This window comes from Sodiomyces alcalophilus, assembly GCF_042370955.1.
Source record: "Sodiomyces alcalophilus JCM 7366 unplaced genomic scaffold ACRALscaffold_2, whole genome shotgun sequence".
NCBI classification, from domain to species: Eukaryota; Fungi; Ascomycota; class Sordariomycetes; order Glomerellales; family Plectosphaerellaceae; genus Sodiomyces; species Sodiomyces alcalophilus.
In genome coordinates this window covers 1,924,810-1,949,062 of record NW_027263533.1, presented here as the reverse complement: position 1 = coordinate 1,949,062, position 24,253 = coordinate 1,924,810, and the positions used below count along the sequence as shown (strand labels likewise).

Below are 24,253 nucleotides of genomic sequence, written 5' to 3'. Positions count from 1 at the left end.
ACGGACCCCACGGCCGTCCCCTTGCCCTCGCTGAGGCTGAAGGCCCCCGTCGTCACGAACCCAATCAGGTCGTCCTCGTCCGGCACGAGGGGGTGCCCGGCCATATCGGTCTGGTTCGGCCGGGGGGGCGGGTACGCGGTGGCGGCGGCGGTGGCGGTACCGGCCAGGAGGGACTCGGCCAGGATGCGCTTGCGGGTGTGCAAGTCTGCGTCGGGGGGAAAGCGGCGCGTATTTGTGGAGCGGTTCGATTTCGACGCCTTTCGTGTCGCGAGACGGGCCGAGGCGGAGGGAGGGAGACGCGCGAGCCATTGGTCCCGTAGGTCGGGCGGTAGGCGGGTGTTTCTTTGGGAGTCGGACGGTGGGGGTGGAGACGAGGCGGGGACTTCGGCGGACGAGGAGGGGGTTCGCGGCGCGGGGCGGGAGGGGAGACGGTATATCCTTGCGCAGGGTTTGGCGACGCCGCGGGACATGAGGGTGATGGAGACGGTGATGACGGAGTTGTCGGGCGGGGGCGGCGGCGGGGAGGTTTTGGACGAGATTAGCTCCTTGAAGGATTCCTTGGAGACGCGCTGGATGAGCTTTAGACGTTCGGCCGAAGGAGCCTCGGCGTTTGTCTCTTTCGTCTCTTTCGTCTTCTCTGCTGCCGGCGGAGGTCCGTCAATGTCCATCTTGTCGGGTGACGGCGGGTCTGTGGGTCGCGTGCCCTCTTCGAGGCGGAAGATGCGCTCCAGGTGGCAAGCCCATCCGTCGCCGATTTCGCCCCTGCGACCGGCACCGAGGTCCAGGGTTTCCCATGCGGTCCTCTTGCTCTTGGGTCTCCTTTCCCAGTCTCGCTTCCTCCGGGCCCGCTCTTCGGCTTCCCACTGAGCGCCCGCATCGGTGCCCAGGAAATCAAAGGGGAAGCAGGGCAGCCCCCGCTCGAAGGGCACCTGTCTCGCCTCGTTCAGGCCCCCGAAGCGCGGATTGCCCCCCGACGAGAGGGGGTAGTGCACGAGGCTGTACCAGATGGGCTGGATGCACTTGAACGGGGCGAGAAGGACCCATGTGCCCTGGACCTGGGTGGCGTTTCCGGGACGGGATGCCAGGAGGATGATGGGCAGTGGGGGATCTGCGAGGGTAGGCTGGAGGTCTGTGCCGGGAAGTTTAGCCCCTTTTCGGCGATCGATGGCCTTTTGAGACGGGCGATTGGTGGCGTTGAAGCGGAGGCTCCTGTTGAAGAGGGAATGGGGTTTCAGGTGTTTCTCCGTCGGCCATTCGGCCAGGGTTTCGAGAAGCTTGTTCTGCGCGTCTTGGTCGTCCGGTTCTGTTGGCAAGCGTCGCGGTGGATAGCGTAGACGCGGGTCCATGATGGAGAAGGCCAGGAGCGAGTTTGGCGGGGTGGATGCGGGATTGGTGAGGCTTGTCAGGCTGGTGAAGAGCTCGGCGTGCTTCTCGGTCGATTCGGGCTTGGTGTGATATGGGTGAAGTATGCTCAGGAGGGTCTCGGTGGAGGCTGGCCCGGTGATTTCGATGCTGCCAATCTCGAAGCGCAGATCCTCGATGTATAGACGGGGGTTCTGCATTTTGACCAGGCGTAGTAGTTCGTTGAACAACTCGAGAAAGGCCGATGGGTGGACTCGGAGGAACAGCTGCCTCTGGGGCCTCGTCTCTTTCGGCTCGGCGTCGTTGTCGGTTTCGGGACCGGGTTGCTGCGACTGCTGCGGCTCTTCCGGGCTCATTGGATTCCAGATGATGGCGGCGGGACAGATGGCACGGCGTCCGAGTTTCGTCTCCCTGGAGAGAAAGCCCGTCCAGTGGCGGGTGCCGGCCCTCCATTTGGCCCCCCTCTCATTCCAGCAGCTCTCTTGCGAGACGCCCAGCTTTCGGAGGACCTGCTCCACGCCCTTCTCGTTACCGTATAGGCCGATGGTGCTCATGTAGCTCGTGTCCCAGGCGATGGTGCCCTTTTCGCCCTGGGCACGGTGGGTAGGACGGTACACCTTTTCGTTGGGGGTCAGGGGTATGGCGAACCTCCAGAGCGGGTTCTTGGGGTCGGTCATTTTCGCTCGCTTCGCGTGCCAGACGTGGGTGGGGAGCCATGTCTTGTGGACCTGGCGCTTTCGAAACTTGGACTTGGGTTTTGGTGGTTCGTTGAGCTGGTTACGACGGATCTTGGGTCGCGGCGGACGGGCGGCGGCGGTGGTGGAGGCGGTGGTGGCGGTGGTAACGGCGGCGGTGGAGTCGGTTGTAGAGTCTTTCGCGCGGGCGTCGCGGTCGAGCTTGCGCATGCGCTTGCGTTTCTTCTCGGCGAGTATCCCGAGCTTCTTGGCCGTCTCGGCACGTATCCTGGCCCTGGTGGTCTTGGGCTTCCTCCGGCGGCTGACGACGGTCGGGGTGTTGTCCTCGTTCATCTCCTTGATGGCACGGCGTCGCAGTCTCTTGGGGACCCTCTTGGCGTTGTGACTGGCGGTCCTCCGGCGCATGCCGCGGGGCAGCTGCTGGAAGGCCCTGGTGCAGGCCTCGGCCTTGACGTGGCGCATGCTCTCCTCGAGGGCCCTAATCTCGAACTCGCGGGCATTGATGAAGGCCTGGAGGTCTAGTTCCCCATCTTTCAGGGCCAGGCTGGGATCCTGTGTGGCAATCTCTCTGTCGCTTCGAATCTTGACACGCTTCTCTGAGCGGCCGCCATCGCGACCACCGAACTTTCTAAAGGCATTGTCGTTTGGGCCGGGCTGTTTTCGCTTGTTGGAAATGGCAGATTGGAGGTTCGATCCGGCAGGGGCGGCATTGGGAGGCATTTCGATTGGGAGAGAGAGAGAGAGAGAGGGTTTACTGGCGAGTAGTTGGATTCCTCGTAGTCTGAAGAGGCAGGTTCAATTTTCGGTACTGGATAGAAGGTATCTGGTAGGGGGTGTATTTAGGAATTTCATGGGGTGTCAAATAAGCGAGAGCCTGCAGTACGATGCACGATGTACCCAAGTACCGAATTCACAGGTACGGCCGTCGTTGTACTCCGTACCGTCATCGTGAGTGACCTCTTTGGATTTGACCGGCACTCGATCCGGACACCTTCCATCTCTTACAAAGTCCTGCAGCATCAATCCATCAATCAGCATGATCAAGCATAGCAACATACCATTGCATTGGTGCTGATCACTAGTTTGTGGACTAGCTTTTCGTCCCAGGAACCTGTCAGACCCGAAACGCCGAATCCACCGAATCCACCGAATCCGTCAAACCGTCAAACCGCCAAACCACCAACCCCCAGAAATCCCGACGCAACAAGGGAGACGAGCTATCGATCTAGTGGTGGTGCTTTGACTCGTTCTCACATTTCCGCTCCCCTTGCCTCAGACCATCCCGGCTTTCCCTCCCCTCCCGCTGGGTCTAGCTAGGAGGTCAGGGTCACTCGCCTGCATCCATCTTACTCAATCCAGACCGACCGACCCTCTCTTCCAACGCTCCCACGCTTTCAACGTCGCAGAGCTGCGGCCACATCTCGATCCGTATTACCGTTATCGTCCGTCATTCCAACGCCCAGGGCCCCTCCTATTGCCCTTCTGGCCATGCAACCCCTCGGATTTTCGGAATTATTCACGACATGACCTCATTGAGTAAGCATCTCTCTTACTTACCTTTTCTTTCTTTCATCTTCCCGTCTCCCTCGATCCGCTTTAAAGCCGTTTCTCTATTCTCTCTTACACCCTAAATACTGGAAATGCCCTCACTTTTGCCACGTGCCATTTCCGTCGCATATCAATCACCTTCACACCACCCTTACTATCTCTTCTACCCTCCCACCCTATCCCTTAATACTTTACTCCTTCAAGCTTAGTATATCGACCTATTCTTATTATTCCGGCCTTTTATCCTCTCATCTACCTACGAATATCCTTCACTTTCAAGCCACCCTTAACCTACTTACCTTACTCTCAACACTCATTAACCACAACTCACCATCACCACCACCACAGCTCACAACTCACGAAACATTCGACAATGCGTGACTGGTGCCATTGAACCTCTCTTAGAAATGTTACTAACTTCAACTTGCTATCCACAGTCAACAAGGGGCGCAAGGTGATTTTTCCCTCCCCATCCGTTCTGTTTCCTTTGCATCTTCTCCTTTTCTTCTTTTCGTTTTCACATGTGAAGGCCATGCAACGGCCTGGTACATGATCCCCGTTGTCCCACTTCTCAAGTCTTCTTTGGCTGACCTTTGAATCATCTCTGCAGCCAAAATTCGAGCTACATCTCAAGGTACGTTACAAACGAACGTCACAGGACAAACTCGGACAACAAACTCATACTCATATCCATCCTCATATCATCTTGCCGAGACTAATATTTGGCAGATTTATGATCTCAACAACGTGCCTCTGGTATCCGGAAGCTCTTTCGTAAAATGGCATCTATCCTACTCCATCCATGCCGACCACCGCGGCCGCACTCCGAAATCCCCCATCGTAAACCACAAGGTCGAGTATAATTACTCCACCATTGCCGGTCACATTCGCATCGGCATCGACAAGAACAACGTCTTGTCCGAGTGTCCCATCGAGTTCGAGGTGCTCCAGGAGTTCCCAACCGGTGGTATCGGCGGTGGCCGTGACGAGAGGATATCCCTCGGCGTCGTCAAGCTGAACCTGAGCGAGTATGTCGACGAGTGCGAGGTGCGTCCCCGCGAGCTCGCACCTCGCCTGAGCCGGGAGAGCAACGGCTCCTCCATCAGGAGCCATTTCCGAAAGAACAGCGCCGGTGCTGCCACAATCGCCACCAACGCCACCAACGCCTCTCCCTCTGCCTCCGTGTCTTCGAGACCTACCTCTTCGAGCGGGTTGCCCGCCGCCTTTGACGGCCTGGACGTCGAAGATGGCATCGTTCGCCGTTATCTGATGCAGGATAGCAAAATCAACAGTACCCTCAAGATTGGCATCTTCATGGTCCAAGTGGACGGTGACAGGAATTTTGCCGCGCCTCCCCTGAAGACGGCCCCTGTCTTTGGTGGCATCGCTGGCATTATGGCTGGTGAACAGGTTGAACAGGACGACGCGGGCCGTAAGTTTCCTCCCGTCTCTCTCCCCCAACAGCCCCTTAACCCCTTCGGATTCAGCCACTCAAACACCCTCCGTCCAGAACTCCCTACTCTTGCCAAATCCCGCGACCAAGCCGAGATTCACGATATGTACCGCAAGTCGCTAGCTGCCTCCTGGTCCCGCCACCCCGGCGAACTCTCCGCCGATGAATGTATCGAAAATATCTTCGCCGGCGGTGACGGCTGGCCGATAGACGCACCATCCTCGTTCGACCCATCACCGTCTCAGCTGCCCCGGAGACAACCCTCTCATGCGAGTGACCGGAGTACCGGTAGCAGCGGCCCGAACGACCACCGATTTCGCCCGAAACGGACTCTCAACCTGGACGCCAGCGCCGACGCGAGCGACGACGATTCCATCTCGGCCAACATGGGCGGCGACACCCTGAGGCCGGGCGACTACCGCAAGTTCATGGGTCGACAACTCGCTCGGGCGTCCGGTCACGGTCACGGCCACACCCACGGCCACACCCACGGCACCTCTGCCTCCACCACGCGCGCGGCCTCTCCAAGTCGCCGCCACAGACGCCACGGGAGCAACACGAGCGATAAGAGCATCAACACCGTGACCGGCCGCGATCTCGATTTTAGCAATTATTCTTTGGCAAACCAACGCCATCATCTTCATCTCCAACAATACGGACCCCCCGGTAGCCCCTATAGTTTTCGCAGCCCGAACCCCAGCCCCAGCGGGAGGGAGAGCAGGAACAGTAGCCGCTCGCGCCGCCGCCGGGCCGATGGTCCCGCCGACTCCCGCGATGACCTCCTCGGCCCCGCCCGCAGTCCTAGCGAGAGCATGACCAGCCTGGCCCCGACCCTCGGTAGTGATAGCAGCGACGGGCCGCCCGCCGGCGGGTATCGCCGGATGAGGGAGCTGGGCGAGTTTGATGTGAGAGACGACATGGTCGCATGGAGCCTGCCAGGCGAGGTGAGGTGAGGCTGTCCATTGCAGGCCTACCTCTTCCTCCATTATGATATATACATATATACTCTGGTTTCTTTCCTACTTGTTTGGCATGGCGGCATTACGGTACACGATTAGAGGGAGCAGGCAAGGTGTTATGCGTCACTTTATCCCATAGCCTCAGGGATGCTAATTAAACCCCATCGAAACTCATGGATACCCATTTATATTCTATACCTTTTGCCTCGCACGTGCAGTCTAATCGCGGCAACGTACTACCGCCAAGGCATCTAGGATCAGCGTGATGCGCGTCGTAGCCTCATTCCGTTATACCAAGTCATGTCTATTCCCATGGCGTGCTGCACCCATCTTAACCTTGCCTATTCTAAACTCCCAAAGGAAAAAAAGACACATTGCCTCAACTGCAGTTTAGGTTAGATGGTCCTCATAGCGCGTACTCTGCTCTTTTTTCTTCTCTCCGTGCCCATCGTCCATCACCTCTTACGGCGCCTTGATGACACCCCGGACACCGCCCTTGCCGCCAATTTCCCTCGCCGTGGCAATGACGCTCAGGTCGGCGTTGACCGTGAGGGTCACCTCCACCTGGGCGCCCTTCTTCACATCCCGGACAGCCGCCTCGGCGACGGTATTTCCAATCTTCCAGACCTTCTCGCGCTTCTCCTCCTCCTCCTCGTCCGACTCGTCCCAGTCCGAATCATCGTCGTCGTCCTCCTCATCCTTGGCGCCGTTCGTCTCCGGCTTCTGCTTGGGCTCGGGCTTGGTCACCTTGATGTGCGCGCCGCCCTCGACGACGCGGATCAGGACGTCGCCGCCATCCTTGGGCGCGGCGATGCGGACGATGCGGCGGGCGGGGACGGCCGTCTCGGCGTGGACGACCGGGGTGAAGGTCTCGGACGCGTCGTCGGCGAGGGTGATGACGCCGAGCGCGTTGGCAATGTGCTTAACGGTCGAGACGGCCGGGTGGGTCGACTGGTCAATGTCCTCGGCGTCGTACTCCTGGATCAGCGAGGCCTGCAGGGCGGCGCCGCGGGCGAGCAGCTCGGAAGGATTGATGGCGGTGGCGCAGGTGGCGGGGGCGACGATGGAGGTGGTCTCGGGGAAGATGGCGGCGAGGTTGTTGGCGATGCGCGGGGTGTGGGAGGTGCCGCCGGAGAGGATGACCTCGTCAATGTCGAGGACGTCGAGGTCGGCCTTCTTGACCACGCCCTCGACGAGGCGGTTGATGCCCTCGAACACCTTGCGCGCCGACATTTCGTAGCGTACCCGGTTGATGGTGGAGGTAAAGTCGAGGCCGTCGATCAGGCTCTCGATGCTGAAGCTGGCGTTGGTGCCGAGGGAGAGGGCCTTCTTGGTCGACTCGGCCTCGAGCTTGAGCTTGGCGAGACTCCGGGCGTTCTCGCGCGGATCCGTCTTGTGCTTCTTGATGAACTCCTTGGCGAAGTGGTCGATGAGGACCTGGTCGAGGTGGCAGCCGGCGAGCTCGTAGTCGTGCGACGTGGCGAGGATGGTGTACATGCCGCCGCGCGAGGCGACCACGGCGACGTCGGAGCGGGTGTCGCCGAGGTCGGCGACGACGATCATCTTGTCCTCGACGGTGGCCTCGGGCCGAGCGTCGTAGGCCAGGATGGCGGCCACGGGCTCGGCGATGAGCTGGAGGACCTCGAGGTCGGCATCGTTGGCGGCCTTTATTAGCGCGGCCTTTTGCTTGTCTGTGAAGTCGGTGGGCACGGTGATGACGGCGGAGGTGACCTTCTTGCCGAGGTACTCGGAGCCGGCAGCGATCAGGCGACGGAGGTATCGCGTGGTGACTTGGGAGACGGACAGCGTCGTCGGCTCGTCGGCCTCGTCCTTGTCCTTGACGGTGAACGAGACGGTGCCGTCAACATCGTGAGGGTGGGCCGACGCATGGTTGTGGGTGGGGTCGATCGATTTGAAGCTGAAAAGGACAATATTAGCTCAAATTATCACTGGGAATCCGGTGACGATTCGAGGAGGGCCACAAGGCCATTCATGGAATAGAGATGTGCCTACTCTTGTCCAATAAACTCCTTGAAATAAGCGATGGTGTTTTTCGAGTTGCGGACGAGGAAGTTCTTGGCTTGTTGGCCGTAATACTCGTCGCCATCAACGTAGGAGAGCGCGGTGGGGATCTGGCGATCTAGTAGAGTGGAGGATCGCGGTCAGAACATGGTCCAAGTCGAAGAGCAGTAGTATAAGGCCCCGCCCAAGCAACAGTTTCTCTCACCTCCGTCCTCGTTGGCAATGACCTCGGCCTTCTCATCCAGAGTATAGGCAATGGAGCTGTTGGAGTTTCCAAAGACCAACCCGATAACGGTACGGTCGCCCGGCGCAGGGCCGGGTCGTGAACCTGTCTCGGCCATCGGGGGAATCGGGGTAAGAGACTTTATTGGGAAGCGGCGAAATTAAGGCGGGAGGATGGCCTGTGCGAAGTCGGTGCCTTTCTTTCCCCGGTTCAGATGACTGCACGTGGGAGGTGAGAGGGCAGCAAAACGAGAGAGAATAGCTTGAGGGGCGGTGATGATGGTGGTGGGGTTTTGGCTTTGGGAATTTTTTAGAAATGGAAAAAAGAAAAAATGTTATCAGTGGACCGATAGGGACCAATGCCCGGGGCCATTGTCGTTTGCATGTAACTACAGGTACGGTATCCGTGGGAGAAGTACTAATACAGTACTGGTACCTTTTCACCAACTAGTAAATGTGGTTACGTAAGTATTTTAGAGCTTCAGATACTTCTGAGAATTACCAGAACTGCGGAGAAGATCTGTGGTACCTACCCCACCAAATGCTTTCAAGTTCATCTCAGTGGTCATTTTGATCGATCCAAGATTCTGCAAGGCTGACGATCTGACGAGGCTGCATCTGCTTTTTCCGAATCATCCACCACGGCTACCTAGACCACCCACCCATACGCGAATAAGTCTATCGCCATCTCTTCAAAAACCCGACGAACGCGACACAAAACTCGAGCAAAGTCCGCGAAGCAGACGCCCATCATGGCTTCACCAGATACATTCGTCATGCCCGGGGACAACATCGATCCCTCCCTCATCCCGTCGCATAAGAAGCTCCCACTTCGACTAGGCCCCGGCCTCCGCCATGTCCCTCCCAACAAAATCGTACCGACCATTGCCGGCCGGATCATGACAGACCCCAAGAAAAACACCATCTGGGTCGAGAACGGCGGTGGACGGGTAAGACCGTTCCCTCCCACTTAGCCCTGCCACCCCATCCAGCCCTCCCCCTTCTTCAACAAACACTTCTTCACATCCTTCTCGCAGTATCACCTCTCCAAGCTAACCGAAACCCTCCTCCTCCAGTACATCCCCTCACCAGGCGACCTAGTAATAGGCACAGTACACCGCTCCATGATGGACGCCTTCCAGGTCCATCTAGTCGACTACTCCCCGCCAACCCTCCTCCCCCACCTCGCCTTCGAGCTCGCCTCCAAGAAGAACCGCCCGCAGCTCGCCCCCGGCGCCCTCGTCTACGCCCGCGTCGTCTCGGCCCGGAAATACATGGACCCGGAACTGGAGTGCGTCAGCCCGGCCACCGGCAAGGCCGACGGCCTGGGTCCCCTCGTCGGCGGCATGCTCTTCCACGTCTCCCTCGGCATGTCGCGACGTCTCCTCATGCCCCGTCCCGCCACCGACGGCGGCGTTGTCGTTCTCGACGAGTTTGGCGCCCTCGGTGCCGCCTTTGAGACGGCCGTCGGCAGGAATGGTCGGGTCTGGGTCAATAGCGAGAGCGTCAAGACTGTCATTGCTGTCGGCCGCGCTATCCAGGAGACGGATAATGAGAACCTCTCTGTCGAGCAGCAGAAGAAGCTTGTGCGGAAATTGATCAAAGATTTGAGCTGAAGCCACACTCACCCGTCTTTTTTTTTCTCCGACATGACATGACCATGGGCAGTGTGAATTGGTTGGTATTTGCATCCGTGTCATTTCATGTGCTGCCCGTCCAATTCACTGGACATGAGAGCCTATAAGTTGCTACTTGTATGTGATGTCCGCTATGTTACAACGCCTTCCTAACGCCCAGAGTGATTGCATGAGCTTGCCTCGGTTGTTGATTCCTGGCTTCATGCATTGAACCCATCCGCTTGCCACCTCCCGGTAGAAAGATGACCTTCCCGCTTGTGTCCTGTGTCCCAGCTAACAAAATCAATATCAATGTGAATGGCAATTCGTTTTTCCTCGCTGTTCTGAAGCACCAATCTCCATCGTGGCAGAGATAGATATATAAGTCGGGCTCCGCCCATCAACCAAATCCCCCTTTTCCTCACAGGAGCCCATCGGATGATACCAACTCTCACGAAAACTGTCCCTCTCGACAATATCGTGACCATTTAATTCATATGGTCGGATGCAGGTCGGTGTAACGCTGGTCAACGCCGGGGAATGCCATGCCGACTGTTCGTCGTTCGACGGAAGAGTATGCGGCCCCGTGCGTTGGCAAGGAGAAGCATAAAACTCCAAGCTTCCCCTCCTCATGTCATCACCATCTTAGCATCGTCGGCCAGATCGGGCTCGGGATCAGCCGAAGGGCTCATCCCATGCTTGTTGATCATATGTCGCCGCCAGTTGTCCTTGCGGGGAAACGCCTTGCCTCCCACCTTGGAGTACGGGCAGCTAGGTTCCAGGCAGTGGTACTTGCGCAACTTGTTATGCTTGTCGTTGATGTGTCGCTCCAAGTGCGTCTTGGTGCCGAACTGCTTGTTGCAGCCTTCATGCGTACACTTATGCGGTCGCTCGTGGTAGCGCCGGTGATGACTACATGTCCGAGTTAGCAAGGAGGGGGGCTTCGGGACTGGCTGTTCAGAAGACGGGAGACGGTGTGGAAAGCATACTTTAACTTATGGGCTTGGTCAAAGGTCCTGCCACAGTGGCCGCAGGTGTGCCTCCCTGGGGACCCGCTTACGCCGTTATAGGGGGAAGTGCTGTTGCGGATATCCGCGTAAGACGGCTCCGAGATGGCCGACGGGCTGGTCTCGCTCAGCTGCGTGTGGGGCGTAGCGTGGGCTGACAGCATGGATCCCTGACTAGGCATGGGTGTCGAATAGTCAGAGACTTCGGTCCAGTGATCGTCCGACGACGGAGCATGACCGTATATTGAGGGCATGAGTTGAGAATAGGCATGGTGAGCTGAAGGCTGTACCATGCTATGGTACACCGGGTATGTCGGGAACGCGGCAATAGGAGCCGGGCCTTGTGATTCTGGTTCCTGTTTGACGGTGGCGGGCATGGGAATCTCCTCCTCGGGTATGGGGGGCGGAGGGTTGATGTATTGAGGAACATCTAGTGGGTGATGGGAATGAGGAGGGTTGATGTATTGAGGACCGTCTGGCAGGTGATGGGAATGAGGACGGTTGTTGTATTGAGGAACGTCTGGTGGATGAATGGGGGGAGCAGGACTGTTGTATTGAGGAACGCCTGGCGGATAAATGGGGGGAGCAGGACTGTTGTATTGAGGAATATCTGGCTGCTGAGGGGAGTGAGGAGGGTTGATGTGTTGAGGAACCTCTGGCGGGCCATTAGGGGGAGAAGAGTTGATGTACTGAGGAACATCTAGCGGCTGATGGGGGGGAAGTGAGTTCATGAGGTCGTGAGTGAGGTGAGGAGGGTAAGGGGGGCGAGGTGGGCGAGGGGAGCGAGGGGGGTGAGTGAGGCGAGGCCTCCGGATGGGCCATATAGTAGAGCTCCTGGTCTGTGCGCCAAACCTGCTCCGACGGGTTAGACGGGGCCATGATGTCCATGGGATTCACCGTGCCCGGAGGGGGACTGCTAGGGGGCAGTACGGGAGGTGACGACTCTCCAGTCTTTGTCAGGACGTCCGGCCCAGCCTTGTGCGTGGCATCGACGTCGCACGCAGCTTCTGCCGTCAAGGCGGGACTCATCGGTAAGGGGACGGGAGAGGTCAATCGCGACGTGTGGCCGGCAGGGTAGCGGGAATCCTGGAAAGACGGCCCCGTCTGCATCACGGGCGATTCCGTGATGTGCTCGCCGAAAGAGGCATGATGTGCAAAGGCAGGGGATCCCAGGGATCTGGACGCCGGAGCTGCAGCGCCAGCGCCGAAGCCTTCGACTGTCGTGGGTGACGGTACCTGGGCGGCATCTCTGGAACTCATCCGCCGCACCAGGGACATGAGATTGAACTTCAGGGAACTAGCCCGAGAACTGGACCGTCTTCCGGCCGCCGGCTCGTGTTCCTCTTCCCCCGTCATGGGCGGCGTGGTGATGCCGAAGGCATCAGGGGGACTGTGGTAGTAGCTCGCACTGTGGCCGCCCATGGCCTCGCTGTACTCCAGGCCGTCGGCACGGGTAGCTACCAGCTCGATGCCGCCCGGCGTGAGGGGCGGCGGTCCCTCGGTGTTCCATTTCGGCGCCTGTCCGGTGGAGGCACCTGAGAGCCGCCTGCTGGCCTGGCTGTGGTTGCGTTGCAGGTCATCGCTCGTGGTGACGGCGGCTTCATTCGCCGCGCTGCTCTGGATTGCGGCGTAAGCAGTTTGGGTAGAGTCCACGGCTGTTTCTTTGGTGGACGGCGATGGCTTCACGACGGCGGGACGAGATGATCCATTCTCATGCGAGAGGAATTCCTTCGAACCAGGACGAGTTGGCGGTCCATGGTCAGCGGTTGCTTCTGCCTTTTCCCCAGTACCTGCGGCGCTGGAAGCGGCTGCGTTTTCAATGTCTTCATCCGGCGTTGCGTTTGAAGGTTGGCGTTTCCTAGATTTGATACGGCGGATGATAAAGGGCCACAGGCAGACGAGGGCGATGCATGCAATGATAACACAGCCAATAACTATTCCTGCAATCCCTCCCTTGTGGAGGCCGCGTGGCTGGATGATGGTAGAACGTTGTTCGAGAGGAGTGGCGGTGTCCGCTCGACGCTCGAGGGTCGGTAACCGTCTCAATTGATGATGCCTGGCGACGTTGGATTCGGGTTCTGATTCGGGTTCGGATCTGTATCTGGATCTCATGATCCAACTGAGGCCCTCATTCCCGCCGTCATGGGATGGGGCGAGCCGGCCGTCAGACGAGACCCTGAGAGGAGCCATGGTCGGCTGCCTGTGTTCAGGATGCCGCACACGACATGGACACGAGTCGGGGTCGGGCAGGCTGGAGCGTTGCGCAGATTTCGCCGAATCCCTGGCGGGATAGCTCTAATGGAACTGACGAAACTCTCGAGGCGGAGAGAGAAAAGAGGAATACAATGGCTGATGATTTGTTGAGAGAGGTAGTGGAAACTAGTGTAGATATATGGAGACTGTAGGCGCAACCGCCGTGATGGCGACGAGCCTACGTGATGACGAAGGTGGATGAGAAGGCAAGTGAACTCGGCGGCAACGAGTTCCGTGGTTGGAAACTCAGCCTCACCGACCCTGACGATTCGTAGTACAGTGGGTCGACACTGTATTAAGTATTCCACATTTTGCCCAGCCTCCAGCGAGAGGCCACCGCCAATGCCAAGGCCAGAAGAGGGCAGGGCGACACAGTACGCGTGTACATGGTTATTTGTTAAAAAGGTACCTGGTAACATTGTTTTGAGAACTGTATGTGAAGAATATTAAGGTACTCACTTAACAATTTTGTTCCAGCCTCGGAAATTCGCCAAGTCGCCGGACAGCTACGAGTGACCAATCAAGAGGGGCCTCCAAAGGCATGCACAAGCCACGAACCGCACCGCCTGGGTCCGTGGTATCTTGGCTGGGCTGATTGTGGCTGTGGCTTCAACACCCAATTTCAATTTCCGCATTTGGCCCTTAGATTTGGGAGTCCAGGGGACGTATGCTCCATTTGCTCTGTCCCATGTGGGATCGAAGATGAAGGTCCTAGTTGGAAATAGATACGAAGCGCCCTAAAGAGCCACGCCTCTATTGTTGAGAAACAGATGGGAGGATCTGTCGCCTGTGGCAGCAGTATACAATGACATCAACTTCTCTATCTTTCCATATTCCGAGTGCAAGTGAATCCAATGTTCATATATCCCAGCCTCCCAGATCTCTTTTTGTTAAATGGCAACAAAATTTCTCGTACATTCCACAGGGTATCTCCACCACAGGGTGTCCTCACCCAATGATTCTCCAGACGCAACGAGACCGGACGCAAAGCCCGGGTCACCAGTAAGGGTTCATGCGCTTCGGGTCCGTTCCCTCGGGTATGACAAACAGTCCCGTAGCCTCACACACCACATCACCGGTATCCGCCTTCACCATCTTGGCCGTAACCCACATCTTGCGAGGGGCCGCATCATCCTTATCATCCGCGGTAGCCGTCATGGCCGCCGTCGTCTCTGACGTCTTATCCTTCCCATCGTCCTTCTGGAAAGTGGTAGGATACAAAAACTCCTCTAGGGCATCGGGCGCGAACCGGGGGCCGGGATTCCCGCCGGTATCCGGGGCAACCCACTTCTTCCCCCTGCGCAGCCGCGCCTCTCGCGTGGCGACCCACTCGGCCGAAGCCGGCGCCATGCGCACCACGACCATGTCCTTCGGGTACACCACGTCCAGGTGGTCGACCTCGAGATGGGCCGTGAACGGGATCGCACACGACTTCCCGCCGCCCTCGGGGGCCGGAACGAGGAGGTGGCGGCCTGCGACGCGCGCCATGGCCTCGTCCATGACCGTGGCCACGGCCCCCGAGTGCACGACGTCGGGCAGGGGCCCGGAAAGGCCGCTACCGAATTGGACGAGGACGGACAGCTGGTCGGTGCGCGGGTCGCGGTAGACCTGGTACACCGAGCCGAGGGTGTTCTTCGTCCCCAGCGTGCGGGCCACGTAGTGGTGGCGCTGGTAGGGGTTGTCGGGCGGCGGGAAGATGAGCGGGTCGCCGGTCCTGGCGGCCTCTTCTCGCGTCACGGCCACGACGGGGACGGCATGGGCGGCCCAGTTGGAGGGGGTGAGGTCGGCGTCCGGGTCGGCGCTGTTGTAGGTGTGGTCGAAGACGGTGACGGGGGGAGGGTATAGCTCGTCGAAGCTCGTGGGGAGGATCGAACCGGTCAGCGGGTACCAGTTGGCCAGGTCCCAGGCACTGAGGGCGCGCACGTTGGGCGCCAGGTACCTGTCGCCCACGGGGAGGTCCGGCGTCTTGCGGCCGCCCTGGTGGTCGTTTCCGGCCTCGTCCAGGTCATCGTCGCTGTCGCCTGGTTCGACGGGGCCGGGCACGAAGGACCGGAGCACCGACTCGTCGACCAGGTTGACCCCGGCATTGTAGCCTAGGACTGTCGCGATCAAGGCGACCATGACCGTCCCGAGCCATCGGGGAAACCTCCGACGGCCGGGGGGGCGTGACGCGGGGAATGACGGGAGGGCATCGGCGGGAGTAGAGAGTAGGGTGGTGATTTGTGCCGGGGTCAGGAGGGTGAGCTTGTTGAGGAGGGCCTCGCGGGCCTGGGCTTGCGATACGGGTAACGGAGCCTGTGGCTGTGGATATTTCCGAACCTGAATATCGTTGGCATCGGGCCATTGGGAAGCGGCGCGCACCGGGGTCGTTGTGCGAAAGAGGTCGGTTGCCTTTGCGGAGGAAGGGGAGGCGACACTTGGCCTGGGAACGGAGATGGTTGGGGGATAGGTGGTCGATAGGCGCAAGTCTCGGAGAAGTCCCCGAGCAGAGCCCCCGCGGCTTAACATGATAGTTTCTTTGCGCACCGCCCTCCTCCGCCTCGGCTAGGATGAGAGAGAGGCTACGGGATGCGCAATGCTGTCAGCGCAAGTCGCAGCAAAGTCGCAACAGCTGGGCCGTATTGTGCAGCAGGACTCACGCAAGGATGTATTCAGCTTGATATCCTCCTGCAGGACATGTCTCCAGTAGTTCCGGGAGGTTTGGTTTGTACGAGGTCTGCCAGGCCACGAATACAAGTCGCAGAAGCCATCAATGAAAATGGAAAGAAGAGATGAAAGAAAATTGTGGGTTCCGAGACGGTTTCTTCGTGGATTGAGCTTTGACCAATCAATTCCATCCAATTCCATACGTTGCATCCATCTCGGCGCCATGGCTAATCACTCGGTGCCGGTACCTACTGGTGGAGCACCGGTACTCGTACTGGTGACAACGCACTACTTCGTACGTTGCTTTATATACGAAGTAGTCCCGTCAATCTTTTGATTCAGGTAGGTTCAGTATCCATGACACCTCGAAGCCCGCGGATGCGAGGCCAAGCTCAACTAGACGTAAAACCCGGCGTTACTCTTTTCACTCTTTGGGAAGACGACGAGCGGGTAGCAATTCGTGCGCGGGCCGGGAAGACAGAACCGACTGGGTGAAAGTTCGGATTTTTCATGACATGAAATGTGCCCCTGAACGTTCACCAAGGATGACTGGGTAAGCACCGACAACGGTGGGCAAGGCGGCAAGACTTCAGAATGACTGAAGGAAAAGGTCAAAAAAATCGACGAGAGACAAAAACACTTGACCGGGGGAGTTGCCACGGTTCTGGTTGTCAAGTTTCCGAGTGCTGTAGGTAGGGAAGGAACTCGTATGGCTTCTTTTAGATGGAAAGCCTGAGTTGAACGCAGTGGCATAGATATACGAAGGGAAAGGAAGAATGGGGAACGCTATGTGTATTCGTACAATAGATGATGCTTGTCTTGAAACATTTACAAAGCAAATACGCATCCCTTTAAGATGCCTACGACCGGGAGGGCATGTCGATGAGTGCTAAGTAGCTAGGGTCAATTGGGACATGTCGGCGGGCAGGAGTATATATCTGGTACCGAGAATGTAGGACTTAGCTATGTCGCTGCACTCCCGGAGATTCGGTTTGTCAGATTCGACCTTTTGCGGTGTAATTCTTGAGCTCTTCTCCGTTTTCGTCCCTTTTTTTTTTTTTTTTTTTTTTTTTTTTTCCACACGTAGACATTCTTGAGAATCCAGACACGATGAATGCACGATTCCGTCATATAATGGCCAACGCAACGTTTTCTATCTCGACCTGGCCGATGATGACGGCAACGGCAGGATAGTTGATCGAATATGTTGATTCTTCGTCAACGAAAAAAAAAAAAAAAAAAAAAAAAAAAAAAAAGCCTACGAATACGTACCTCCATACATTTGGAGCGTTTGATGCTTTCATACGTGCGCAGTTCTAGAACATGCTGATGCCAGACACAGATAAGGTGGATCTGGTTCAGTCTTGGCATACGTCATGGTCCGAGAGCTCAGTGTTAAACAATGATTACTGAGCACACCGTAAGCAGATAGACAGCTGTCTGGATGCCAGTGTCTGCTAAGCTGGATACCTAAGCATGAATAATCACGTCTTGATACTTGGTGAATTATGTTTCGACTGAAGAAATAGAAAGACAGGTGGGTGGTATTATTTATGAAGCACCTTCCCTCGTTGATGCAATTCCCGTTGTCTTTGCTCCATCTCAATACAATCAGTTCACCAAACGTCAAACCCACGTAAGAACCTTAGGTATATCAACCAGCACGACGGACATTTCCACTACCTACAACAACCACGAGAAACATCGTCTCAACTATCGAATCGTTGCACCAAACACATCTACGTCCGGTATATCAATGCGCACCACCGCAGCTGCGGCACGTAATCTAAGCACCATGACCCAAACGCTCCGCCACGCCAAAATCACTCCACACCGGAGTGCCACCCGCGGCCACTCGGACCACGGCTGGCTCAACACCTACCACTCCTTCTCCTTCGCCGACTGGTACCACCCGGACTACACACAATTCGGCGCCCTGCGCGTGCTCAACGAGGACCGCGTCAAGCCGAACAGGGGCTTCCCCACGCACCCGCACCGCGACTTTGAGATCTTCAGCTACATCCTCTCGGGCGAGCTGACGCACCGCGACTCCATGCTGCGCAAGGGGGCCGAGGGCAACGCCTGCAAGGACAAGTTCTACCGCATGCGCAGGGGAGATGTGCAGTTCACCACGGGCGGCACCGGCATCGCCCACTCCGAGATGAACGAGCACGACCGCGACACCGTGCACTTCCTGCAGATCTGGGCCAAGCCGTGGCGCCACGGCCTGCCGCCGGCGTACCACACGCGCCATTTCGACGACCAGGCCAAGCGCGCCGGCTTCGTCCCCATCTTGTCGCCCCTGAAAGCCGGCCCGGACGCTACTCCGGCCGAGGAAAAGGCGGCCGAGCCGAGCCTTCCGGATACCATCCCCATCCACGCCGACTTTGTCATGGGCGCCGGTCTGATCGCCCCGGGGAAGGCTTTCGAGTGGACGGTTGGTGCGAAGGCGACGACGGAGACGAAACGCAAGGTGTTTGTCCATTTACCCATGACCCAGGGAGGGAAGGCTAGTATCCGGTTAGATGGGCGCGAGGACGCGGTACTAAAAGAAGGGGATGGCGCGTTTATTGAGGCTGTCAATGCGGGAGATAAGCTAACCGTTGAGAGTGTGGGATCGGCTGAGGCAGAAGTCATTGTCCTAGATACCGCTTGACCAAGGGGGAGAGACTTGATAGGGGGGAGAAAATGATACCCGAAGCGTTCCATGATCCAATACATGGTTGAGTTTGAATGTAATACAAGTAGTCCCATAATAGGTAGAGACGGTGTTAGTCTACCTACCTAGGTACTTGATGTTGACCATGTATCGATGAGGTAACCGAAACAACTTGGGCAGGAGCGATGGATACGCCCAGGGCATGTCCCTGGAGCCGTATGACCCAACTTGGAAAGACCCTGGGGGGCTACTTCCAAAGATCCAACAACAGCCTGACAACGCCTCTCTGGTATTCGAAACATCGACTTTCTTCCAGTAGCAACGACTACAGCATCACGATAGAAGGACCTGAAGGGACCTGAAGGGACCTTCAAATTTGGGCCTGAAAATGTGGCACGCCACTCACCGATATGCAGCCACCGCAATACACGTTGAAGGTTAAACGAAATCGTGGAAACCTTTGCTGGGCCACCGTAGAAGGAAGAACGCCCTCCACCGAGTTTAAACTCCAAGGTGAGTCAAGGTCTGATGGAATTCTAACTTATGACTGTTCGGTCACATATTCACGTTATACTTTCTTTGAAGTTACAGCATTCAAACCTTATGCTGCCCTGCCTGCGCTTGTGAGAGGTCAAACTAGATATATAAGAGTGGTGGCCCCGGCTGACCTCCCGTCTCAACCATCGCCAGTCTCCAAACTTCGACCCCGGACCCCTACCGCGACAATGCCCCTTTCTTCCACCAAAATGGCGATTCTGTCGCCCATTGACCTCGAAAACCTCCGGGCCCAGGGTTTAGTAGGCCCTGTTGAGCCTAATGGCACCCGCCGTATTCACAAGCGACGGCTCGGCCGCTTTAGCGACCTGGAGTATTCACATATTCCTCTGTCTGATGTTTCATCTCCCGAGCCGCAAGACTCGTCCATCAGCGTCCCCGAGGACATCATTTCCCAAGCAACGCTGGAATACATTGGGTACAATGACGAGATGGCTTCCCACCTTTGGCGGAAATGGGCACACTGGCCTCCCGGTGAACCTGTGCGAGAGGTCGACGACTTTTACAGCGGCATTCGCTTCATTGACTTTGCCACGGGGCATTTGAGCGGCCACAACGTGGACACATTTAGTGAGGACATTACTGAGTGGATGTCGTGCATGGAGACCTGCGGTATAGCGCGCGAACTCCAGGACGCGATTCTGGACCCTGTCTTCGACCGTGTCCGCAAGACGGAGACATGCGTCTTCTGGCTTGCCGATACCATGAGGATGCGATACAACGAGCTAAGAGAGATTCAGCGAGCGTCTCTAGAACGTGATAAGGCCCTTCAGAGGGAGGGAAGCCCATCTCCTACCGGAAATACGCCAAGGACGGAGCAGCATCTCCCCTCAAGCCCCAGGGAACAGAGTTCGGTTTCTATGACCCAACGCCTCGCACCGGGGATTGAAAAAGACACTGCCATGTCCGCTGCCGCAGTTGCTGCCCATAATACCCCTGGGTATACTACCCTTTATAAAGGCGTAGACCCAAGTCGTATCGATCGTATGTTATCCCCTGATCCTCCATACCACCCATAGCAAAGCTAATGAATACAGGTCTGTTTGACGTGAACGGGAATGTTGTGATGATCGAGGCCCTTCAGACAACCGGTCCTACGGATTTCCGTAGGGACGCTGGATACTACTTCACGACCGAAAGAGAGATCGCCGCACTCCATGCCAGTTACGCCAAGCGCCGGGGTAGCGTTGGCTTAGCCGTAATAGTCGCCATGGACGTTCCCAATGCGGCCATGGCGAGCCTCTCAGAAGCCCAGCTCATCAGGGTCTGTTGGCCTAGCCCAGAGTGGAAAAGTCTAATCTTTCATTGTCGTCGAGGGTTGCGGGTGCCCAGGGATGCGAATGCCCCTAACTTTAAGGACGCGTCGATCATCATCGGCACCATGTCCAACAAGCCCAGTAGGGCTTATCGCCACCTGGATTCTCCCGATCAAACCACAGAGGCCATGGTTTTCAAGACAAAGGACGGACGCGATGCGATCCAGTATGTTTGGAACCAGGAAGAAGGAGAGGATTTCTTGAAGGAGCATTGCGCCAGGAGCGTCAAGGTGTACCCTTTTACTGCATTCGAGTTTGCAGAATGGCACCAGTCGGAGTGTCAATCGTCTGGGTAGCTTTGGGAACGTTTACTCCGACCGGGGCACTATTATCAGCAGCCAGTGCCACTCGCCCGGTTGCAGCCTTTGGGCTATGACCGAATTGATCCCGAACGTCTTTGTGATCGCCCTTGTTTAGGGTTTGGCTTGCTATTGCACGTGGGAGCAACGGGCAACGTGCATAATGTTCCTGATTGACACCGGGATGGCCGACGGAAAGAAGCAGGGGTAAGAATTGTAGATAGGTACCCCAAAACGAGAAGAAATCCTGCTTAGGTATTCACCTCATCGCAGACGAAATACGACGAGGCCGTGTCATCCGTCACGGCACGGACATAATTACCTTCCACCCCACCCTGCCAGGGAGAAAGATCTTTGTCTGGTGAAATGCAAATGTGTGGTCTACTGACCTGAACAGCGTTTTCCGAGGCTGATCAATGGCGAAGGACGAGGGTTACAGCAGCGTCGGTTCGTCCTATTCGAGTTTGGGATAGAGCTTACGAACAACGGGCGGTGGTCTGGTTTTGATTCTTGCTTGTTAGATCGAAATGATAATGAGATGAACTGAACGCCCAGGCAAGAGTAAAGCGACAATGGGCGGCCTTGGTCATTCCTCGGCCATGTTGCCCAGAGCGCTTCTCCGGGGATAGAAATTGAGACTGGAGAAGCGCCGCCGGGCGACGGAAGTGTTCATGAAAATGTCTTGGGGACAGGAAGAAACAGGACCCCTATTAATCGTGGTACTGTCATATGATTGGCTGCTTTTTATCATGCCCAGTACTAGCCACAGGACGGTGGCTGTGGTGGCGGAGGAGGCACAGACAAGTCGACGACCTGTCGACCTGTTCTTCAAGACACTCATCTCGGTTCTCGCTCACAAACAACCACAATCCTTACACTAATCCTTACACTATCCTTCAAGCCAGGTTATCCCAATGAATCCGCATTGTCTCCTGCCGTTATCGGCCTTGCCGCTCGCTTCTCACTCCTGTTATGAACACGACTGCGATGATCCTATTCTAGTAAGGTCCGTCGGGATTACTGTAGACAACTGGTGGCAGCGGAAGACTGCATGGTGGTGGCCTCCACCCACCGCCCATGACGGGCCAAGACGCTACCCTCTCCGGCATGGCATGGCATCCCCTTCCTCTCTGTCCTTCTCCGTCGCCGACTCCGTCTGCTATCGTTGCTGATCAAAAGCATGGTGCACTCCGTAAACCGTACATCTCTCTTCTTTCCTCTGGTTTTCCCTTCTAATCCCCTAGCGCGTCTTTCCTTTCATCATATACGAATACCTTGAGAGAAGTTGGCATCTACAGCCTCGCCCTCGACACGGCTCTCTCGTAGGCCCGTCTTTTTCTTCATCTCCCGCTCGACATCCACCCTCACCTAAGATATCTGGCCTTCACTCCGCGTTCTACTCTATATCATCCATCCCTCAGGATGATTGCCAAGTCACTTATGGTCGTGGCCGCGGCTGCGGCCGTCGCCACGACGGCATCCGCCCAGGACGTCAACGTGGACGACCTTCTTGCGGATGCCAGCTCTCTGTTGTCCGAGCAGGCCAGCAGCATCACCTCGATCCTAGGGGACATCGATGAGCAAATTCGCACCGAAAGCCTGATTGCTACCGTTACCTCCGCCCTCTCCGCCGGCCAGAGCGGCATTTCTTCCATCATCAGCGACATCACTGCTACCGCCTCCGTGCCGGCCCCTACAGAAACCGAGGCCGATGCCTGCGAGGACGAAAAAGAGGACGAGGAAGAAGAAGAAGAAGAAGAAGACGAGCAAGACGAAGAAGACGTCTGTGTAGAGGAGCCCATTGACGAAGATGATGACGATGGGGAGAAGCCGGAAGAGCCGCCCGTTGATGAGCCTATCGACGAGGACGACGACGAAGACGCCTGTGTTGAGGATCCCGAAGATGACGAGGATGATGAGAACGACGGCGGTGACAACGGCGGTGGCAATGGAGGAGACGACGGTGGTGAGGACGATGATGAGGACGTCTGTGTTGAGGATCCTGAAGACGACGAGGATGACGAGAATGATGGCGGTGAAAATGGAGGAAACGACGGTGATGACGATGAGGACGAGGACGACGAGGATGATGAGAATGATGGCGGTAATAACGAGGGTGGGAATGGAGGAGACGACGGTGATGACGACGAGGACGAGGACGACGAGGACGTCTGTGTTGAAGATCCTGAAGATGACGAGGACGATGAGAATGACGGCGGTGAAAATGGAGGAAACGACAGTGGTGAAGACGAGAATGATGATGATGAAGACGGTGATGCCTGCGAAAACGAGGACGACGAAGAAGAGACACCGGGCACAGGAGACGAAGATGAGGGTGGGAATGACGGCGGTGATGGAGGTGAGGGCGATGAAGGGGATGCTTGTGAGGATGATGAGGATAAGAACGATGAAGACGATGGTGAGAATGGCGGTGAGGGCGGTGATGGAGGTGAGGGTGATGGTGGTGATGGTGGTGATGGTGGTGATGGTGGCGATGGTGGCGAGGGTGATGGTGAGAATGGTGGTGATGGTGGTGACGGTGGTGACGGTGGCGAGGATAGTGGTGAGGGCGAGAATGGTGGTGAGAATGGCGAGAATGGCGGCGAGGCTGATGATGAGAATGGTGGTGAGGGCGGTAATGATGGTGAAGGCGGTAATGGTGGTGACGGTAGCGAGGATGGTGGTGAGGGCGAGGATGACGGCGACGACACCGGCTCTCAAGACACAACCCCTCTCCCCAGCTTCAGCACCATCACGACCTTTACCACCGCCACTGCCACGGGGACTGTTCCCAGGGAGTCAGCCATCGAGGACGCCGACGCCGGCGACACTGACCCCGAGGCCACCGGTGTCCCGGGGACCGACCCATTCGACCCAGTGCCCGCCGGCGCCGCCAGGATGGGCAGTCTCAGCACGGCTGCCGGCTTCGTGGCCGTTATGGCCTTGGCCCTTGTCTTCTGATGACGCATTTTGTTTCTCCAGTCGTTTATTCGGTGTTTGTTTCGCGGGGGCACGACCTGCCCGAGCATCAGTATGAGCGACAGCATGGATGGTGCTACAGGTTTTTGCATAGCGGGATGCGCACGTTGCATATGTTGTGCCGACATTATTTCTCCTTCTTTTCCTTTGTCTTTTTCTCTCTTTTGGTTCGCTCATTTCCTTACTCTTGTCGCGGTATAGAATAGGCCCTTCTCTGGATAATTGAGCCTCAAAGGGCCAGGGGGAGGAATGTGTATATAATAGTCTGGTGGGGAGGATAGACACAGACGATACTATCGTCATGGTAACTACTACTTAATTCAGATTGTCAATGTTGGATAGCTTAACTTTTGAAGTCCGATGAAAAAATCGTCCCGGTACTGTCTACTCAAACAACTAACAAATTATCGAAGATCGTGGCATGATACTCAATGCTTCAACCCCTGAGGTCAGGGCTGTGTTGTTGTTCTTGTTATTATATAACAAGCTGATTGGTTTCTCCATCACGGTGTTTATTACTTAACACTGTGATTATACACGGAGTACTACAGGCCCTCCGGCTTCTTATTTATCCGGAGTTTCCCCGTCAAGGTACCCTCCAATACAGTTACACATGTCAAGAGCCTCCAACCAGCTCCAGAACAACCCTCATTTCCCCAGAG

At 56.8% G+C, this 24,253-nt stretch overlaps 10 protein-coding genes across 10 annotated transcripts; 4 read left to right on the top strand and 6 right to left on the bottom strand.

The window, feature by feature from the left end:
- Positions 1 to 682: 682 nt before the first annotated feature.
- Positions 683 to 2,781, bottom strand: ACRALDRAFT_1091975 (uncharacterized protein; the record flags this gene model as incomplete). Its single annotated transcript, XM_071019591.1, has 2 exons — positions 1,345 to 2,781; positions 683 to 1,255 (listed from the first exon to the last, which is right to left on the bottom strand). A coding segment is annotated over exon 1 (1,375 nt), but the record flags the coding sequence as incomplete, so codon positions are not given.
- Positions 2,782 to 3,999: 1,218 nt separating this feature from the next.
- On the top strand, positions 4,000 to 6,011 carry ACRALDRAFT_1068327 (uncharacterized protein; the record flags this gene model as incomplete). Its single annotated transcript, XM_071017555.1, has 3 exons — positions 4,000 to 4,059; positions 4,216 to 4,239; positions 4,335 to 6,011. Coding segments are annotated over 3 exons (1,761 nt in total), but the record flags the coding sequence as incomplete, so codon positions are not given.
- A 468-nt stretch (positions 6,012 to 6,479) lies between these two features.
- On the bottom strand, positions 6,480 to 8,380 carry ACRALDRAFT_2040183 (uncharacterized protein; the record flags this gene model as incomplete). The annotated part of the gene is made up of 3 exons (XM_071021030.1): positions 6,480 to 7,935; positions 8,031 to 8,157; positions 8,245 to 8,380. 3 exons carry the CDS (start codon positions 8,378 to 8,380, stop codon positions 6,480 to 6,482), a joined length of 1,719 nt encoding a protein of 572 aa, XP_070876853.1.
- Positions 8,381 to 8,422: 42 nt separating this feature from the next.
- Positions 8,423 to 8,646, bottom strand: ACRALDRAFT_207077 (uncharacterized protein; the record flags this gene model as incomplete). The annotated part of the gene is made up of 2 exons (XM_071022163.1): positions 8,423 to 8,558; positions 8,609 to 8,646. 2 exons carry the CDS (start codon positions 8,644 to 8,646, stop codon positions 8,423 to 8,425), a joined length of 174 nt encoding a protein of 57 aa, XP_070876852.1.
- A 367-nt stretch (positions 8,647 to 9,013) lies between these two features.
- Positions 9,014 to 9,877, top strand: ACRALDRAFT_2101188 (uncharacterized protein; the record flags this gene model as incomplete). The annotated part of the gene is made up of 2 exons (XM_071023046.1): positions 9,014 to 9,211; positions 9,338 to 9,877. The coding sequence occupies 2 exons, from the start codon at positions 9,014 to 9,016 to the stop codon at positions 9,875 to 9,877; spliced, it is 738 nt and encodes a 245-aa protein (XP_070876851.1).
- A 641-nt stretch (positions 9,878 to 10,518) lies between these two features.
- On the bottom strand, positions 10,519 to 12,162 carry ACRALDRAFT_1061121 (uncharacterized protein; the record flags this gene model as incomplete). Its single annotated transcript, XM_071016367.1, has 3 exons — positions 10,519 to 10,789; positions 10,867 to 11,537; positions 11,575 to 12,162. Coding segments are annotated over 3 exons (1,530 nt in total), but the record flags the coding sequence as incomplete, so codon positions are not given.
- Positions 12,163 to 13,844: 1,682 nt separating this feature from the next.
- On the bottom strand, positions 13,845 to 15,806 carry ACRALDRAFT_1061118 (uncharacterized protein). Its single transcript, XM_071016366.1, has one exon. It carries the CDS (start codon positions 15,643 to 15,645, stop codon positions 14,134 to 14,136), a length of 1,512 nt encoding a protein of 503 aa, XP_070876849.1. The 5' UTR covers positions 15,646 to 15,806; the 3' UTR covers positions 13,845 to 14,133.
- A 1,455-nt stretch (positions 15,807 to 17,261) lies between these two features.
- On the top strand, positions 17,262 to 18,582 carry ACRALDRAFT_1061117 (uncharacterized protein). Its single transcript, XM_071016365.1, has one exon. The coding sequence runs from the start codon at positions 17,579 to 17,581 to the stop codon at positions 18,437 to 18,439; it is 861 nt and encodes a 286-aa protein (XP_070876848.1). The 5' UTR covers positions 17,262 to 17,578; the 3' UTR covers positions 18,440 to 18,582.
- Positions 18,583 to 19,188: 606 nt separating this feature from the next.
- Positions 19,189 to 20,730, top strand: ACRALDRAFT_1068321 (uncharacterized protein; the record flags this gene model as incomplete). The annotated part of the gene is made up of 3 exons (XM_071017554.1): positions 19,189 to 19,981; positions 20,035 to 20,479; positions 20,586 to 20,730. The coding sequence occupies 3 exons, from the start codon at positions 19,189 to 19,191 to the stop codon at positions 20,728 to 20,730; spliced, it is 1,383 nt and encodes a 460-aa protein (XP_070876847.1).
- A 1,129-nt stretch (positions 20,731 to 21,859) lies between these two features.
- ACRALDRAFT_1079906 (uncharacterized protein) lies at positions 21,860 to 23,933 on the bottom strand. The gene is made up of 2 exons (XM_071018957.1): positions 23,448 to 23,933; positions 21,860 to 23,397 (listed from the first exon to the last, which is right to left on the bottom strand). Exons 1-2 carry the CDS (start codon positions 23,717 to 23,719, stop codon positions 22,176 to 22,178), a joined length of 1,494 nt encoding a protein of 497 aa, XP_070876846.1. The 5' UTR covers positions 23,720 to 23,933; the 3' UTR covers positions 21,860 to 22,175.
- Between the last annotated feature and the right edge of the window lie 320 nt (positions 23,934 to 24,253).